General features: G+C 50.6%; 3 protein-coding genes across 3 annotated transcripts; 1 reads left to right on the top strand and 2 right to left on the bottom strand.

Annotated features, from left to right (window-relative positions):
* Positions 1–1,889: 1,889 nt before the first annotated feature.
* Positions 1,890–2,975, bottom strand: H6S33_012075 (uncharacterized protein; the record flags this gene model as incomplete). Its single annotated transcript, XM_044843446.1, has 1 exon — positions 1,890–2,975. The coding sequence occupies one exon, from the start codon at positions 2,973–2,975 to the stop codon at positions 1,890–1,892; it is 1,086 nt and encodes a 361-aa protein (XP_044695743.1).
* Positions 2,976–5,026: 2,051 nt separating this feature from the next.
* On the bottom strand, positions 5,027–9,231 carry H6S33_012074 (uncharacterized protein; the record flags this gene model as incomplete). The annotated part of the gene is made up of 8 exons (XM_044843445.1): positions 5,027–6,087; positions 6,164–6,427; positions 6,487–7,790; positions 7,863–7,985; positions 8,069–8,219; positions 8,274–8,391; positions 8,470–8,834; positions 8,892–9,231. The coding sequence occupies 8 exons, from the start codon at positions 9,229–9,231 to the stop codon at positions 5,027–5,029; spliced, it is 3,726 nt and encodes a 1,241-aa protein (XP_044695742.1).
* Positions 9,232–14,680: 5,449 nt separating this feature from the next.
* H6S33_012073 (uncharacterized protein) lies at positions 14,681–15,367 on the top strand (the record flags this gene model as incomplete). Its single annotated transcript, XM_044843444.1, has 1 exon — positions 14,681–15,367. One exon carries the CDS (start codon positions 14,681–14,683, stop codon positions 15,365–15,367), a length of 687 nt encoding a protein of 228 aa, XP_044695741.1.
* Positions 15,368–17,857: the final 2,490 nt, after the last annotated feature.

Here is a 17,857-nt window from a genome sequence, read left to right as displayed (position 1 = left end):
TGTGGCGTGATTCTCCAGCACAAGAACGAGGAACGAGTTGACAAAAGTCTGGGCATGAGACTGGGCTCCATGCACAAAGTGATCAAGCTGAATTACATGTATGTACATATGTCCACTGCGCGTGCATGCAGTGTGATATGCGGCTTATTCTGATCTGTACTAACCGTGACGTTGTTAGCCCCTTGATTGCTCGAGAGTACGACTACTACATGTACTAACCGTAACCTTAAATTCTCGGAACATCGGCATCCAGCTTTAACCCCGTGTTCACTTCTAGCTAACAGTTCCTCTTTTTCATTTTTCTAACAGACAATCCTACAGATAACATATAGTTTTCAGTTCCCCAAAATACTTTCCGTCTAGTCACGACCTGCTACAGAATATGGGGTTAACTAAAGACATAGTAAGAAATGACTCCGCTACTCCTCAGCTATTAATTACGTATATACTCAAAGCCCCGGGCTAATATACTATAGTCACATTTAGGGCCACGAATAACCCAGGACAGCAATGAAAAGGCAAATTTCGAGATATGTTGGTGTTGGTGATTAAATATCAGCCTGAGAGTCAGTATTTTGGCTGCCGACATCCATGTTCGTCACCCCTAGGCGCTGGGACAACTTTACGTACAATACCGAGGTCTCGAGGGTTTTCAAATTTCTCTCCACTTTTGGTTCTGAAAGACAGTGAAGCCCCGCACAAATAACAAGGATCCGGTAATATTCTAGACCTGGGTCTTTATCGTTAGTAACTCAACGTATACGTACCCTGTGCTCGTTCATGTTTACGTACAAATGCACGGGGAAAACGTGGCATTGTAATCTCGAACTCGCCATGATGACGAGTACTCGAGGTTCAATCAAGGAATTTTCTAAAAGGGATCAAAATTCCTGCCCTGATCCACCCTGGCCCTCACCACATGGACTCAAGGAACAGGCCCTCAGGGAAAAATGGCAATCCCCCGGAACGGCACGGCAAATCGAAATAAACCAGGAGTAAATCCCGGGGCAGGAGATCCGAAATCGTCTATCTCTTCATTGTGGTATACTAGCGAGGTGGCCCTCGTTTATTTTATATTAACTGCACCCCTGGAGATGATGCTTGTCTGCGCGCGGGACCTCTGCATCACTGGCGTTGCGGGGTGTTATGGAAAGTTCCGAACTCATGTGCGTAAGTACATGTAGGTACAGGTATGTAGGTACGTACAGGTATGTTGGATGGGTCCGGATATGCAAGACTTCGGTTTCATGTTTATCTTGCATGCGCAAAGAACTGACTAGTGTCTATATGTAGTTTTTGGTTAGGGCGTTGGTTCCTATCTGTCTGTGGGGGAGCGTAAATACTCTACTTGATCATGAGGCGGGTACATACATGCCAGCCAACGGTTTATATAGGGGAATGAGTGGCTGCAGGTACTTAAACTTCATATTATGTAGATATAGACATGGGTTCACACGTGCAGTTACACTAGCGGCCTCGGAAAGCAAACGACAACAATATGAAAATGAGGCGAAGTCACTTCTGTTACTCGGGTGGAAGTAATTTAATTGAAGGGCCTGCGTTCATGAAGTATCACTCGATCTAAAGTTTCTCTTAAAACTACATGACGTGGATGAATGAGTCCAATTTGTATTACGTGAGGCATATGTACAAGTATCATATAGAGAAATTCTATGAGAGTCGTCTATGTTGGTGATCAATAATACATGAAAACTAAAGAAAATTCGTTGACAGTATGGTCACTGCCGCTATCAGTAATGGCCTGAAAGAGAAGAGTGTGGTCCATTGAACTTGGCAACAAACCTAAGTCCATACAATCGTACTTAAACCCAAACGCCTAATTTCCCGAGAAAAACCTCGGCCGAAGAAAATTGCATATATCCGATATTTTATTTCTTCCGCTTTTTCCTCTTTGTCGCCGCTTCTTCCTCCTCCTCCTCCTCATCGCTACTGCTCTCCCACCAGCTGACCCAATTACTCATACTCCCTGCACTCGCCCTCCCAAACCCTGCAAACGTGGCTACAGGGGCCCCCAGAGCCGGCTCTGAAGCCGCCTTATTTTCTGTAATCGGCCGTATCTTCTTCCTTAGCTTGTTGGATATCGACAGTGGCCTCGGCACAGACATTATAGTATCCATAAACGGTCGCTTTCCCCTGGCGGGAATCCGAGGTGGATTTGACTCCAGCGACGTGATCGAGGGCGAGCGATAAGCCGAAAATGGAACCGGTGAGAAAGGCGCCCCAGGGGTAGACGGCTGGGACGACACTGAAACTCCCTGATAAGTGCCCGACGACGGCCCACAGAGGCTAGGCGTGGGCGGTACATTGGCGCTTCTGCCGACAGTCCGTGTGGGGTGATCGTTATCCCAGGCCGATGTCGTGACACGGCTGCTGTATGTACTGTCACCTGAGCCCAGGCGGCGGTGCGACGCGCTGTTGCTCGGACTGTGGAATCGGTTTAGCATGGTTCCCAGCGGGCTCCCTACTGCTGCGTTCCCGTCGAGGTGGGGGAGTGTGCCCTCGGATTTTGATTGCAGTGCGTTCTGCATGGGGAGTGTGGTCGAGTCGGGGCGCGGGGCGTCGCCGAAATGGCTGATGTGGTCGATGTCCTGCATTTGCACGGAGAGCATGTGTTCTACTGCTGGTCTGTTTCTTTTCCAGCGCTTGAAGCAGCAGACGGCGAGGAAAGAAAGGACTGTCAAAACTACCACGCCGATGACTATCACGACGATGAAGATGGAGCGGCTGAGGCCGGCTATTTGGAATTGGCTGTCGGAGTCTGGCGGCGGAGGGCCGGAGGAGCTGGGGGGTGGGAGGAGGGTGTTTATGGGGGCCGGCGATCCACTGGGGTCTGGGCCGTTGGAGTTCTGTCTAGCATGGAGAGACTTTTCGGCGTTTGTGATAGTTTGTGAGAGGAAACATGACGCTCCGTCTAAGCCAACCCATTGTGAGCGGGTTGTGGCAGTCGGTGGCATACGAGTGGTGAGAACACGGTGGATGGGGGATTCTGAACCGCAATTCAGGGTTCGGTCTGGGGACTCTGATTGATTCTCGAGGTATCTCAAATGATAGGTAGGTGATAATGGACCAGAAAATTGCAATTGTGGAGGATGGAGTAACGCTATGTCAAGGAAGGAAAACAGCACCCATGGTCGCTTTAAGAGATACTGCTTCTAAAGGCGATATGGTTATCCGCATCCTTGCAGGCTAGCTACGCAATATTGGAGGCAAGGAAATTATATAGGCCAAGGTAAGTAATTGCATGTATATGATATAGTAAAAATGCAGCTAGCGCCTTTAATGACTGAAGGCACAATCCGACGATTCCGATCTCAAGAACGTACATGCAGGTAGAGTAGGGTAGGTACGTATTCCGCTTAAGATGAAATCGGTTCCAGATGTAGCGTATAGATGAGGAGGGCATGAGGCAATTAGAATATTCTGTTGCATGAACCCAAAACAGAGGCGGGAACTTAAGTCCAGACTGGTTTGTAGGCTGCGTGCGTGGTGGCACAGGAAAAGAAGCAGTTAAAGCGGGGTTGAATAAAATATACATGAAACCCTTTGACAGCTCTAGACAGGGGGTGTTCAACACAGGCTAGAGACCCTCTTCTCTTTCTCACAGTAGCTGAGACGGTGACAGGGGATGCATGTGTGCTGCAGCTGGAAGAACCACCCTTGTTTTTTTGACGGTTCTCCCCCACAAAGATTCCATGCCGGCCTTTATCCAACGGAACGTCAGTTTAGGTTCTGGAAGATCTGTGGACAGGTGAAACCATGTCGTATGCGCGAGTCTGGATTTGCAAGAGCCAAAAAAAAAAGAGGATAGATTGCGAGTAGTTCTAGCTGTATGTGGTAGAGTGTGTGCTTGATTTATCTTCAGACACTCCTGTGACTATTATATACATAATGAGATAATTATCTAAATGAAGCCACATTTTTCAAAACCATGCGCAGAAACTAGAGCTGCACTGCGCTAGCCACATATAGTAAAACCCTGAAGCGCCACGGCGAGTTAAAACACCTACGTAGTACATATAAGAACTCTGACTCGTAAGTAAGTAGGATTGGGGATGATGACGTTGCTCTGCGAATGTCGTAGAGTCGAGTCCGACCCGGGACTACTCTACTTCATGAGATCTGCCTCGAGAATAATAAGTAAGCAATGCCTGGAGTTTTTATGTCTGCTTAATCCTGAAGTAAATTTCAACGAGTAAGAGCTACTACTTGTGGAGAAGCACCTCCAACCCGAAAGCCGCTATTCGTAGCCGCTATTAATTCGTAGACCCTAACAATTACGACCAACGTGGCTAGCCCCAACAACTACTGCGCCGTTGCCAAGAGAATAGTTATTACTCTACCCTAACCCAGGAACGAAGGACCGTGCGCGAAATAATATCTAACCCACTATTACTCTCACCACCAGATCTGCAATAATTAAGAAACGGAACAAGTTTCTCCACCGCCGTTGAGGCTGAAGCTCCCCCCTAGGCCCTTCCGGGAAGAAGACGATCGTGTTCCGGGGTTTAATTGGGGCTTCTCGTGCTTAGGCGAAAGGATCTACCCGTATCTTCCGACAGGATCTACAGGAAAACAAATGACCGCGAACCAGACCAGCACGGAAAAAGCTTCGAGTGTGGTTACTTATTGATCTGTTTTGTTTTTGTTTTTTGTGTGCGGCAGCGGTGTTGGCGAAGGGAGTGTAGGAGTGGACGGAAATAGAACTGGCAGGGGGGAGAGATGATAGGGGAGATCGAGGATAAATGCAATGTAGGTACTCTACTCTCTTTATATATTGGAATATGGAATATGGAAAAAGGTTATTTAACGAAATGAGATTTCGGGGAGGGGGGGGTATCTATGTAATTGAGTGTTCCCCAATCCGATACAATATCAAGAGTCAACTCGTAATAGTGTACGTACGTAGACGACACGAAACCAAAGCAAACGACTGAAAACCCGAAACTCCAAGTTCCCCCCGCAAAAAAAAGAAAAAAAAGAGAGGATACGTCTAAGTTAGTCTAAGCTAATTCAATGCGAAGCTACTGCCTCCGTTCCTTCTTCTCTCGTACCCTTGCTCTTCTAGGCTTGCCTTCATTACATACTCCATCACTATCTTCTCCTCGGCGATCCTTTTCGCCTCTTTCTCCTCGTCAAGTCTCCTGCTTTCCTCAATGGCTTTCAATAAGTCCTCATCGCGCTCGTCGGTCCTGCCCTGCGGCATCTTGTCCTGTCTCCTGCTCTCTCTAAGTGCTCTTTGTAGCTCGTCTTCATCGTCTTCTCGGGCCCCTTCGGCGAACACCTCGCTTTCTCTTAGAGCCCGTTCGAATTCGGCTTCGTCTTGCATTATGTGGCCTCCTCGCTCGACGAGACTCTGCTTCAAGGCTTCTTCAAGCTCACGATCTGCCGCTACCACACCAGTCTCTTTGTCATAGGATTCCCATGCATCTGCTCCACCACTTCCTCCCCATCCTCCCCTTCCTGCGGCATTGAATCTGCTGGTCTCGGCCATCGAGGCTCTAATAGCGCGCTGGTAGGCTTCTTCCTCCTCATCCGAGTTCTGCGTAGGATTGTTCCTTGCCACGTTCTGCATCTCTGCAACACTGGCCCTGATCGCCGCCTCCACGGCCGCATCATGCTGTGCATTTCCCTGCGATGTCACCCGGACCGATTCCTGAATGGCCCTCTCCAGCTCGTCATCGTCGTAGGACGCAACCTGCTGTAGCACACCGGGAGTATACGGTGCAGCCTCTGTAGTCATTTCTGTCGTGGGCGAGCTAATCTCCATCGCCGTCGTCCCCGAATCATGGGGATAGTGGAGGGACTCGTTGGTCTTTTTGCGCTCTTTGCCCTTGCCCTTCATGAACCCGCCGTTGAAGACGTCCTTCATGGGCCGCTTGGGCTCGATTCGTACTGTGGCCCATTTGGCGAGGGCGGCCTTCTGCTCGGAGAGACTGCTCTGGTGCAGTTCGGCTTCGGAGATGGCGATGCGCGAGCTGAGGATGTGTTTGTCGGCATCCAAGACCTGCAGCTTTTGGATCTCGCGGTAGATGCCTTTCATTGTGTAACCCGGAACACCCCAGAATGCTTTTAAATTGAGTTAGTGAATGGGGCTTCCAAAAAAAACAAAGTTGGTGGGATGTAGAATTGAGGAGATTTTTACCTGCTCCGCCTTTGAGGAAGACTCCGCCGAGCCCCTTGCCAAAGCCTTTGACTAGGCCCACGGCTCCGTCCTCTTTCGCGCCTCGGATGGGCTGCGTGACGAGGCCGGAAACGCCGTCGTAGAGTCCGAGTGTGAGTTCTTTTCCGGCGGCCTTCATGCCGCTATGGAAGCCGGTGACTTTGTCAACATCTCGAACGTTATCGCCATACAGTCTTGGCGCGTTATGGAAGCCTTGGGCAAGACTGAGGGTGAAATCCATTGGTGCTATAGGAGGTCAGCTTCTGATTCAAGCATTGAAACAATTGAGTGGGAATTGGACATACATTTTAGTCCTGCTTCTACAATCCTAGAAACACCTTTTCCAGCGCCCAGCGCCATCTCTAGACTAAAGCCATTTCCACTACCCTGACTGTCACCGGTGGCTACTCGTCTCAGCGGACCCCTTAGCTGTAACGAGCCCGGGCCGCTCATGGACTTTGGTGTCGAGGTCCCACTCAGCGAAGTATCACTCCTGTGCCCCTTCTCGCCCAACATACCACCGACGGCCGAGGGCTCGCCACTCGGCGGCGAGGAGTCGCCTGCCTTCTTCACAACCTTGAACATCTCCCGAGGGAAGTCTCCCACACCCATCATGACGCTCCCGATCGTGCCGAGCAGCGCCCCCGCGGCGCCCGTAAGCGGCTCATAAGGGCCCACATCCGTCTGCCACTCCTTATGCCGACACAGCTTGAACCCGCCCCAGCCGCCCTCAACCATCCCATTCGAGACCAGCAGCGCGGCCGCAAACGAGCTCAACGGCGCATCATTCTTCTTCAGCCGCCACACCGCGGGCCGCGACTTGTCGATGACACACCTATACACGCCGCCGTTGCCACCGCTGTTCGCCAGCCCCGCCAGGAACGTCTTTGCGCCGACCTCCGCGCCGGCCTCATGCCGTATGCGCTCACCCAGCTCCCTCGCGCGCACGCCCACCTCCTCGCTCAACGCCGTCTGTATGCTCTCCGCCAGGATCTCCGCCGTCAGCTTCTTGAACGGCACCGGGTCAGGCCCTGCGCCCGCGCGCGCGACCATGGACCCCCAGAAGGGCTGGTCGCCGAAGAAGGGGACGATGACGGTGGGCTTTCCGCAGCGGATACCAGCGGCGGTGGTGCCTGCGCCGCCGTGGTGGACGACGGCCGCGCACCGCGGGAACAGCCAGTCGTGCGGACAGTTGCCGAGGAGCATGACGTTGGGTGGGGGGGCGAGGTCGGCGCCGCCGAGGCCGCCCCAGCCCTGCGAGACGAGGGCGCGGACTTTGAGCGCGCGCAGGGCGGTGAAGAGGAGGTTTGTGAGCCCGTTGGGGTCGTCGACGACTATGGAGCCGAAGCCGATGTAGACGGGGGGTGGGCCGGCGGCGAGGAAGGCGGAGAGATCGGGCGGGGGCGTGTAGCTAGAGGCGAGGGAGAGGAAGGAGAAGCCACTGATGGAGATTTGCGAGGGCCAGTCGAGGGGCTTGGGGATCAGTGTGGGGGACCAGATGTAGGTGTGTGGGACTTGCAGACGGGAGATCATGCCCGGGGCCCACATGGTGCTGATGGGATCGAGACCGAGCTTGGTTTCGCGGAAGCGGTTGACGAGGTCGCCGAGGCTGCGGGGAGTTAGTTATGTTTATTTTGGGGCGGGCATGTGCCGAGTGATCGGTTATGATGCGGAGACTTACCCTTGCCAAGTCATCATGTCGACGAGAACATAGCTGAGATAGTTTGTGACGCCGCTCTCCGCATTGGAACTCTGGATATTTGCGAGCGGGTGCGGGAAGGCAGTCGTTGGTGACCACGGCATTCTAAATCCACATATCAATCATTAGCCCACCAAGCCCAAGCAAGTAGAGCCACCGTAAAAAACAAAATAGGTAATAAAACATACGTAAACATCAAATGCAGCGGTATTCCCAGCTTCTCAGCGCAATGCACATGTCCAAAACTAGGCGGATTGGCAATGATCGCATCTGCGATAAAGGGCTTATTCCCCGCCGGGTCTCCGACGCCCTCGGGAGTGCCGTCGCCTGGCTCGATACCTAAGATTCTGTCAGCCTCTGTCCCGAAAATGGTAATAAGGGGGGGTTCCGCACATGCTTGCCAGCCGCCCAGCAGTATCTCCCACATGCCCTTCCTGCGCTTCGACACGTCCCCGCTGCGGAGACTATCCATGCCCGGCATCAACCCCGGATTCTTGACCATAAACGCCATCTACCTCCCCACAACCACATTAGCCCCCATCCCCCATCCCCTTTCCTCCTACCCCACAACACAAAGTAGAAAACTCACCAACTCCGCCGGATCCCCCCCAATCGAAAAAAACTCCAACCCATTCTCGACGACAAACTTCTTAAACGTCGGATGCGTGGCCACCCTTACCCTATGGCCGTACTGATTCTTCAGCACCTGGCCCAGCGCAACAAACGGCTGCACGTCGCCCCGGCTGCCGATGATCTGGATCAGGATGTTGAGCGGCGGCACGTCGCGCGCGAACTCGGGGACGCCGAAGACGGCGCTGGGGTCGGTGGGCTTCTCGGCGCGCGCGCGGAAGGCGGCCTTTTCGGCGAGGTGCATCTGTGCGCGCATCGCCGGCGCGAGGAGCGTCGAGAGGTGCCCGCCCTTTTCATGGATGTGGATGTTGACGCGGCCATCCTCTGCGGCGGGGGTTAGCTAGGGGGAGCGGGGAGAAGGGGGCGGGGAGGGGGACAGACCAGATAGTTGCGCATGCGTCGACATGCCGTCCTGCGTGATGTCCAGCTCGCCATAGGTCTCCGTGTATGCGGGCGGCGGCTGGTCGCCGGGGCCGCCGGAGTCGGGGGTCTGGTCGTAGCCGCGGTTGTCGTCGGTGCTGGGGCGGCCGTTGGGGCCGATTGTGGGACCGGCGGGGGTGGAGGAGGTGATGGAGGGGAGGGAGGCGTAGGAGGGGGGTGAGCGCGGGGGTGCTGATGGGGACTGCTGGTAGTGGTGCGGGGGGATGGGTGGTGGGGGGGGTGGGGGTGGGGGTGGGGTGTAGTGGCCCTCGGGGCCGTCGGGGTGCTTTTGGTCGGACATGGTGGGCGGGAGGGGAGCTAGCTTGGGTGCTTGCTTGCTTGTGAGCTGTGAGGTTTAAGGATATGTGTAATGGTACTGGTGCGGTGTCAGCACTGGAAGCACTGGTTTATATCAGCTTCAAGATACACAGATGGAATTAAGCATGAAGAGTACAACTGACTGTCCCCCATTGCAGGTGGTGACAGCTCTTTTGAGTATTTGTAGCTCCGTCTCTCTCCCTGTCCTGCTCTCGTTCTCCACAGCCAAACAGGGTTGCAGACGTGACGAAACGAATACGAATACATACTAGCCTGCAGGGTAGTTGTGGGTACGCGTGGCTATCGTGGCTGTGCAGGTTGTTAAACGTCATCAAGGGCGTCCTGCCTGATAAGATAAGATTAGCGAAAAGCGCTCCAGGATGCGAGTGGGAAGCTGTGATGCAAACCCGAATACGGGCACCGAAACACCGGAGGGGAAAGCGAACACCGCAAGGGATGTTCTTGGCAGGGGGGATATGAAAATAGGTATGTACCGACCGATATGTGCTGGTATGTGCTTCTAATGAAGCTTAAAACTCGGGTATTGTGATGATTGAGGAATAGGTGAAGCAGTGTTGAGTTTCAGAAGGATGTATGGTGACCCACGGTCTTGTACTTCGCAGGCACAGACGTTGAGGTGAAGTCCCCGGGAAGCCACGTAAGAGCTCAGCTCGTATTAATATATCCCGATGGCTGAGTACCGCTGAGCACCGACAGACACTTCCCGTAGTCACAGCCTCCGTACATGTACTAGTACGTGCCGACAGTCACTCATGAGCTGTCACGCAGAATACGTAACATATTGTGCTTATAAGTTACATACATATATATCACAACTGCAAACGTGACAAAATCGTGAAACAAGCGGGTACATATAAACAAAGTGTTCATGTAGCCTTCTTGTAAGGTGGTCTTTGTAACGGTGTCCACAGTCTAGCCTAGCTAGACGTGTCACCTTTATATCTACAGGTACATGTAGATACTTGACTTTTACCCCCTCTTCGTAATTGAACCACCCGTCCTAATACCTAGTGGGTCTTCTTACACTTCTTCTTCTTCTTCTATCCATCCCTCTCTTGATCCTTCCTTCCTTCCTTTCCAACCTCCCTCATCGATTCGGGTTATTGGATTTTGACGAATGCCTTAGTTACACTAACTGCCCTATTGGGGAACAGGGTTTTTGGCGGTTCATAACCGGTGTCACTAATCGCATTTGTATTAAGTACATACCCTCAATGTTTCAACATACACAGCTCGAGATCTAGGTTCTGACATTTCATTCAAAAGCAATTCGTACCAGGTATGTTCCGACATGGTTTCACAGGCAGACCCGGGCTAGCTCCACAAGCAGTTCGGTGCTTTTTTCTTTACGAGCTTCTATTTTTTTTTGTTTTTCTACAGTCCCCTAACCCGAAAAGGTACTGGGTGAGAACAAACAATGTTTAACATTCAAATTGGGTAAGGGTTTCGATCCCTCCGCAACTACATACATGTAAGTACATACATCACCTTTGTCAACCACTTTTTTTTTCTTTCCCCACAAAGCTTAATTGGTCCCCCCAGCAAGCCATCACAATCACATGTGTAACACTACACTGCTGCTGCTGCAAAAAAAAAATGCAAGCCTCGTTGAAAAGACAAATTTTTTTTCCCCTGGCCTCCTGGACTTTGCGATCCTACTATACAACTGTCGATGTTCCTGAGCGTACCTGCCTGCCTGACCGACTGCCTGTATGTACTCTCCCGAGCACCAGGAAACAAACAGACATGTAGGGCGAATCGATCACCGAGGGTTGGTTTGTAAACATAGCTGGCCGATCGGTCGCATTGGAGTATCTATGTATGTGGAGTACCTACATACCGCAGCCTTCCTGACATGACAGGAATTACATATTTCCGATTCCGATGTTGGACACTGTTACTTTTTCTTTTGTTTCTTTGTTTCTTTCTTCGACCGTTAAATCGATCGTGGGATATCAACCAGCCCTGTCATTTCCCGATGCGACGGACGGGTTGCGGATTTCGAAGTGAGCTGGATATCGATATCGTGATTGCTTGGACGGCCATTGCTGCTGCTGCTGCTGCTGTACCCACCTACATACTTTTACAATGTAGTGGAATGCATCTGATCTGAAGCCTACACACAGGCCAGGCTCATTGCGTTTGAAAAAAGAAGCAGCAAACCAGGTCATGAGGATTAACAGCGTTTTTCCCCACTCGATGTACGATCGTGAAGCTGCGAACGCGAGCGAGGATTACGAGATGCCATTACGGTGCGGGGGGTTGCACTGGACGGGCTGCTTGCTTCTCTGAACTGTTACTGACCAGATGGGCGCCGCGCATCATCGTTCGATGCCGCATTAATTTCGCACAGGAACACTCGTTTTTGCCCTTTATGCTGGGTACGTACTACTGTTTGTTGTTAATGTGCTATACTTGGGAGAAGACACGGGCTGAAGGAAAGAAATAATTCGAAAGAAGGAAAGAAAGGGGGTAAACGCTGTAGAGAGCGGGCTAAAAACATCATCGAATAGAATTACAAAGCTTAACGACATCTATTCTCGACACTGGGCATACCAGTGCCGTGCTGTGCGGTGCTGTGCGGTGCTGTGCGGTGTGGTCGGGGTCGGGGGTCGGGGTCGGGTCGGATATACATCGAATCCCTCCCACGTATCCTATCCCGCGCATGTTTCTCATTCCCATTCTCAGGCAGGTATGTAAACCATCCTCAAACAACACCCAAACAAAACAAAAACCCCAAACCTCAGGCATCAGCACACATGATGTTTCAACCTCGTTGTCAATGTCAGTGTTAGCTGTCTTGTCTCACGACGTTGCACCAAAAAACAAAAACAAAAAAATTGATTTTCTCCGAAAAAATATATGAATCAAAATCAAATCGGGTGACATGGGTGAGGTGTGTGTCTTAGATTTGATACCTCGGGGCGTTTTGCGGCCTTGGAATCAACTTGGTGGGAAGAGTCGGTCGTGGAGAGTCAGGGCTGGGGAGTCCTGATTAGCATTCTTACTCTAATTTGGTCCTACTACGGAAACATTTATTTTTTTTGCACTTAGGCCGAGTTATCGTACTACCTACCGTACTCTATACCCAGCTACCCCAGGCTCTGTATCTGTATGCGAGAGAAAGGGGCGGGGGAGGGTTCTGGAGACTAGCTAGGCGGTCAATAGGATTTCGAGAAATCTCTAGGCCCTGGTTTTTCCTGCTCTGCTCATGCAGTATAAAATTACAAGATAGATCGCTAACGTACGCCGGGAAAAACAGGAAAACAATTCCAACACTGCACAGCAGATAAAAAAAATAAAAAAAAATAAAAAAAAAGAGAGAGGAAATATGAGGAGACGCAAACTACTCCTACAGTAATTATCATGCAGTGGGAACAGTACCAGCCCTAGCAGCCTTGCAATTGATTGCTCAACACTGGTAATGTAATCCGTCGGATGTCATGTCACACGACTGTCGTCTATCCTCTCCTAGAACCAGCAGCTACAGTTTACCGAACGTATCCAAATTTCTCGCCTGAACAAATTAACGGAGAGGTAGCGAGATACGATTGCAATTGCCTGCCTATGGATATCTAACCGCAGCCTACGACGGTCTATCCAGCTAGCCAGCTAGGGAACTTGTCCTGCCCGCCCGCCCGCGCGCACGCCCACTATCGCATGTTGAGCGATTTTCCCAATTGTTGCAGACTTTTTCGAATGTAAACATCCGCACCGCACCGCCCAGAAAAGGGTTCCCATTCTTTTGTGCGACGGGAGAAAAAATAAAAAAAAAAAAAAAAATAACTGGGGCCCTCTGCTTTCACCCCCCGGACCCCCCGGACCCCCCCAATTGAGTTTCCAATCAGACTGTGAATAAATATATCGCATTTATGGGACAAGATGCTGCGGCGACAATTATTTTTTTTGGACTTTGACGTCAGGGTTTTTGCTTTTTGGGAGGCTCTCTATTGGTGGGGGGGCGGAGGGGCGTTGTGGGTTGGGGTTTGGTTTGTGATGGGTAATAATTTTATTATTTGCCCTTTCCCTACTTTACAATTTACTTTTACTTGGCCAAAGAGGTTGGATTTTTTCCTAGTTATTCGTCATCTTGTCTTGGAATATATTGGGGATTGCTGGGTTGGGGGAGAGAAGTCGATAAGGTCGGTACGGTAACCAAACGCCGACAGCTAATAATTGGGCAGGGCATGGCGCATCATCCGAAAATGCAGGCGTTTATGAGGGTTGATCTACAACTAAGACCCACTAGTAGTACGTCTACTGCTGCTGCTACGCTACTGTCAGTCATGGGCAGGGCACGCGTTCCTTCACCTGCAAGGATTTTCCAGATTCGAACTCTCTACAGCAATCAAACCTGAACAATGGATCGTCCAGAAACGAGTTTCGGTACATGGCATTACTTGGTTTTTTTCTTCCAAGGTTCTAGATTTTCCAACTGGGCCCCCCGTAGGTACAAACACGTAGAGTAGGTACGGTACGGGTACCTCCAACCAGCAACAACCTACTACAATCAATCAATCAGTAGTGATTGTTAGTGGTTTTCGCCCAGAAATTACCGCCCTGGATTCCCGCGGAATGTGGTGAAATTCGGGGATCACCAATTGAGCTCCTTGCTACTGGATGGAGTCTCTGGAAAAGGGCAGATCAGTACAGCGGCCGGCTCGCTGGCTGTGTCGCCGAAGGGGGAACTCCCCCCTTAGATGTGCTTGCTGCATTCACTGGTAGAGTAGAGTACTAATCCTAGGTACGTACTAGTACTGGCTGTAGGTAGAGTGCTCTACCCACAGACATACCCTATCAGCCTAGGACAAGAAAGAAAGAAAAAATTATAGGCACCTTGCTGACATTATTTGTGGTACCTGTAGCTCTCTCTGCTCTGCAAACAACCACCCCACCACACCTAACCTGCATCCATCTGCGGAGACGACTTACCGGAACATCGCGCCCCAATTTCGCCTCCACCTATCAGCGGGATGTTCATGTAGCCCTATTCAAAAGATAACTAACCCGCTGATTCCCTCCTACACTCCCTAATATAGGCATCCTGCCTACACTTTGCAACTATTGAGCATGAGAGCTCAGTGGGATCATCCCTACACATCTGATAATTGACCCTCCCCCACCAACACCACCCCCTCCCCATCCCCCCGGCGGCCGGTGAAGGGCATTGCAGATAAAGAAAAAAAAAATTCACAGGCGCTCACTCGGGACTTGGCTAAAGGGGGGCGTGTTGCAGATATAAGTATCGCTACTGTTCCGCCGTGTTTTGTTTGAAGAAGGACAGCACGAGAGTCATTCTTACTCAAACATCAAACACACAAAGCCCTACACTGCTACTACACCTTCCTCAAGGAACGAATTCCATTCACTCACAAAGTTCTCAAACAAACAACCCCAAACACTCATCCACCATGTGCACCTGCTCCCAATCCGTCGACTACGACTACCACCGCACCACCCGCACCCTCCCCATCATCGAAAAATCCTACGACCGCCACTCCCACCCACACTACTCCACCGCCGCGCGTACAACACGCTACCACGCCTCCCCCGACGCCTACCGCGGCGCCGCCGCCTACACTAGCACGAGCACCCGTATCCCGCTCTCTAGCCGTAGGCGCTCCACCACGCCTCCCCCCGTGCTGATCCAAAGCACGCCCATGGGGCGTTCTGAGCTGTCCCCGCGCCTCAGCCCCGGCGGCCGCTACAGCCGCAGCAGCCTCGACAGCCCCACGTCCAGCATCCGCAGCGGTGAAATGGGCTTCAACCAGCCGATGGTGTTGCAGGCGGACGGCCTCGGCCCCGTGATTCATCAGGGCGGCCCGCCGTCGCACTACCAGGCCGCGCACAAAACCGGCTATGCGCCGCATGTTCATGCGGGCGGCGTGAGGGCGGCGGGGCAGAGACGGTATACGGTAAACCCCGGAGGCGAGAGGGTCAGGTCGAGCTATATTGGGTATCGGTCGGATCAGGGGTCCAGTGATGATGGGTATGCCAGTGGCGGAAGGTTGTATACGAATGAGGTGCGGAGGAGCTATGGTGGACGGAGAGAGGGAGAGGGCGTCTATAGCTCTACTCCTGTGAGGAGGTATTCATGAACTTGACGATCGGGTATTTTTAAGGGGAGTTTCATTTGTTAGGCTGGGGAATTTCGGCGGGGATAGCTGGGGGCGAAGGTTATCGTTGTGTGCTTTTAGTGTATTTTTTAGTTTTTGTTTTCTGTTCTTTTTAATTTTTGGATTAGTAACAGGTTGTTCTTCAACTACAAGCCATTTCCTTTTTTGTTAACGTTTAACGCTTTTCTTTTGTTATTTTTTGCTAAGCAAAGCCACCAATTCGGTTCAATATGCTGGGGGTTTGATGATGATGATTATGAGGGATGAGGGATGAGGGATCGACCGGAAGAGTTTTAAAAAATTTGTTATATGTACATGATCTATTTGCTAGCCTGCTTTTTTTCTCCCCTCTTCGAGGTTTCTGTGTAAACATTCATGATGTTACGTCTCTCACACGGTTTACGTTTACGTTCTATATTTTACATTTTTACATTTACGCTTGCTAGAAATTCGAATTCCACAACAGGTGTTTGTGTTGTAGATGGCTTATTATTTTTTTTGTTAATACAGAACCAATGATCATATTGCACCATTTTCCACACCCACCCCTCCCCCGCTAGCTCGCTGTGTAATTTTGCCTCAAGTGGCCGGTTCGGTTTGGTTTTCGTCCCAGTGCCATGTACCACTGTCGTCCACCCGCCAATGGGGTTGCAGCGTGCTTCGCCAAGGCTGGCTGGGTAGCTAGCCTCATGTAGCGTAGAGTAGAGTACGAACAGACAACATGCCTGCATATGCGAGTCATGTTCATGGCTGCATGATACTCTAGCTTTCTTGGAGAGTAGCCGGAGGGTGTCGTACTGATGCCGTGGAAAATAATTTTTGAAAGACTTGTAGAACAGACAGGACAGACAGCTCAAAGCAAAAAAAATTTCAGCCCTAGTGATTAGGTCTGCGTTTTTTCCCACTTATCGCGAACCCAATTTTGGGGAGGGGCGCATTAATATGCAAATGTACGTACCGTACGTACGTACGCGCGCTGCCGGATATATATATAATTATATCATGGCATATATACCCAGAGCGCTAACTATGTAGTCTGGTATGTAGTAGAGAGAGAGAGAAGTCTACCAATTGCAACCAGCCAGTAGGGCTCTTCTCTTGTATAACATGTAGCTGCAACTTCCATCACGAGGACCCTAGATAGCTGAAGTCGAAATTTCTCGGGGGTATTAGGGAGTTTTGTTCCTGATCTTGGCAAACAAAAATACTAGTAATCATAAAAGGGAGGGTTAGGTTACGTATCAACGCATGTACGTAGAAGTTTTTATGCAGGTATTTAATCTAAGGCAGTGATATTCGCTAACTACCACGCGCGCACACCACCACACGGCAGTAGTAGAGCTGATAGCAACACAGGAAAAGCTTGGTCCCGTACCAATGGTATCACTTTATGAACAAAGTGGCCCCAAATTGGAAGTTATGCAGTAGATTGATGCTAAGAACGGATAAAATGTTGGCTTGGAAGGATGCCCGGTCATCCCTGTAAACGTTTTTCTTTAAAAAAAATATTGTTTCCCATTCAATACTCACATTTTGAACTTCAGGCAAGTCAATTATATAGTGCTGTGCATATGGTTGCCGGTACTGTCAATGTTCCCCTCCCCCTCCACGCCCCCTCTCGTCCCTCGAGGAAATAGTCAACCCATCTTTGGGAATTGCTGGGTTTAAACGAGAGCTATCTCTTCTCTTGCATTCACCGGCCCTTACTTTGCCACTAAAGAATGAGGCTGCAGATGTTGATATGTATGTTAGCCATGGAGCGAGGTCATTCCATTTACTTTACGAGAGGTTCTGATCAGCTCATTTTAGGAAGGTGCGTTTTATGCAGCCAAACTTAGTCCTCCACGTTATTGGCAGGTTTTGTTTCATGAACATCTGCATGCCAGCAAGCACCAAGATGTTTGCTATCATGTGAAATTCCCTAAGCTCCGGTCTCGAATAACTTACTAATCATTCGTCTCACGCCATCAAATAAATATATTGCCCAATGAAAGTGAGATCCGTATTAAACGTTAGATTTGACCCTGAAGCTACGCAGAGTGCCGTTGCCTGAATATCAATTATTCTCGCTACTGTATTCATCAAATCGCCTTCAATTCGAGGGCCAATTTGGCCCATGGCCTTCAGCGAATAGCAATGAATAAAACCTGATTTCAAGATTCACCACGCTTATCGTGTTGCCCAGAAAGCGGGAACTGTAGTAAATTGTCTCAGAAAGCCGATCTGGTACGTATCCAGAAGAACAATTGGACACGTAAATCACTGGATTTGGCCTGTGGACTTTTCGACTAATAGGCATCGCCTTACACCAAAGTGCGGGGCAGCTGCAGCTGCAGCTAACATTCTGGTGATGTTGTGAGAGGTTAGGTATCACCAAAATGAGGTTCAATTCGCTGTTGTTAACCTGGGCCTGCAGCCGTTGATGCATCAACCGTTGGCTAGTCAGAACCTTGTGTCCTATCATAACCTCAG

Source organism: Morchella sextelata (genome assembly GCF_020137385.1).
Source record: "Morchella sextelata strain SCLS chromosome Unknown scls_7, whole genome shotgun sequence".
Taxonomy (NCBI): Eukaryota; Fungi; Ascomycota; class Pezizomycetes; order Pezizales; family Morchellaceae; genus Morchella; species Morchella sextelata.
This window is presented reverse-complemented; position numbering and strand designations above follow the sequence as displayed.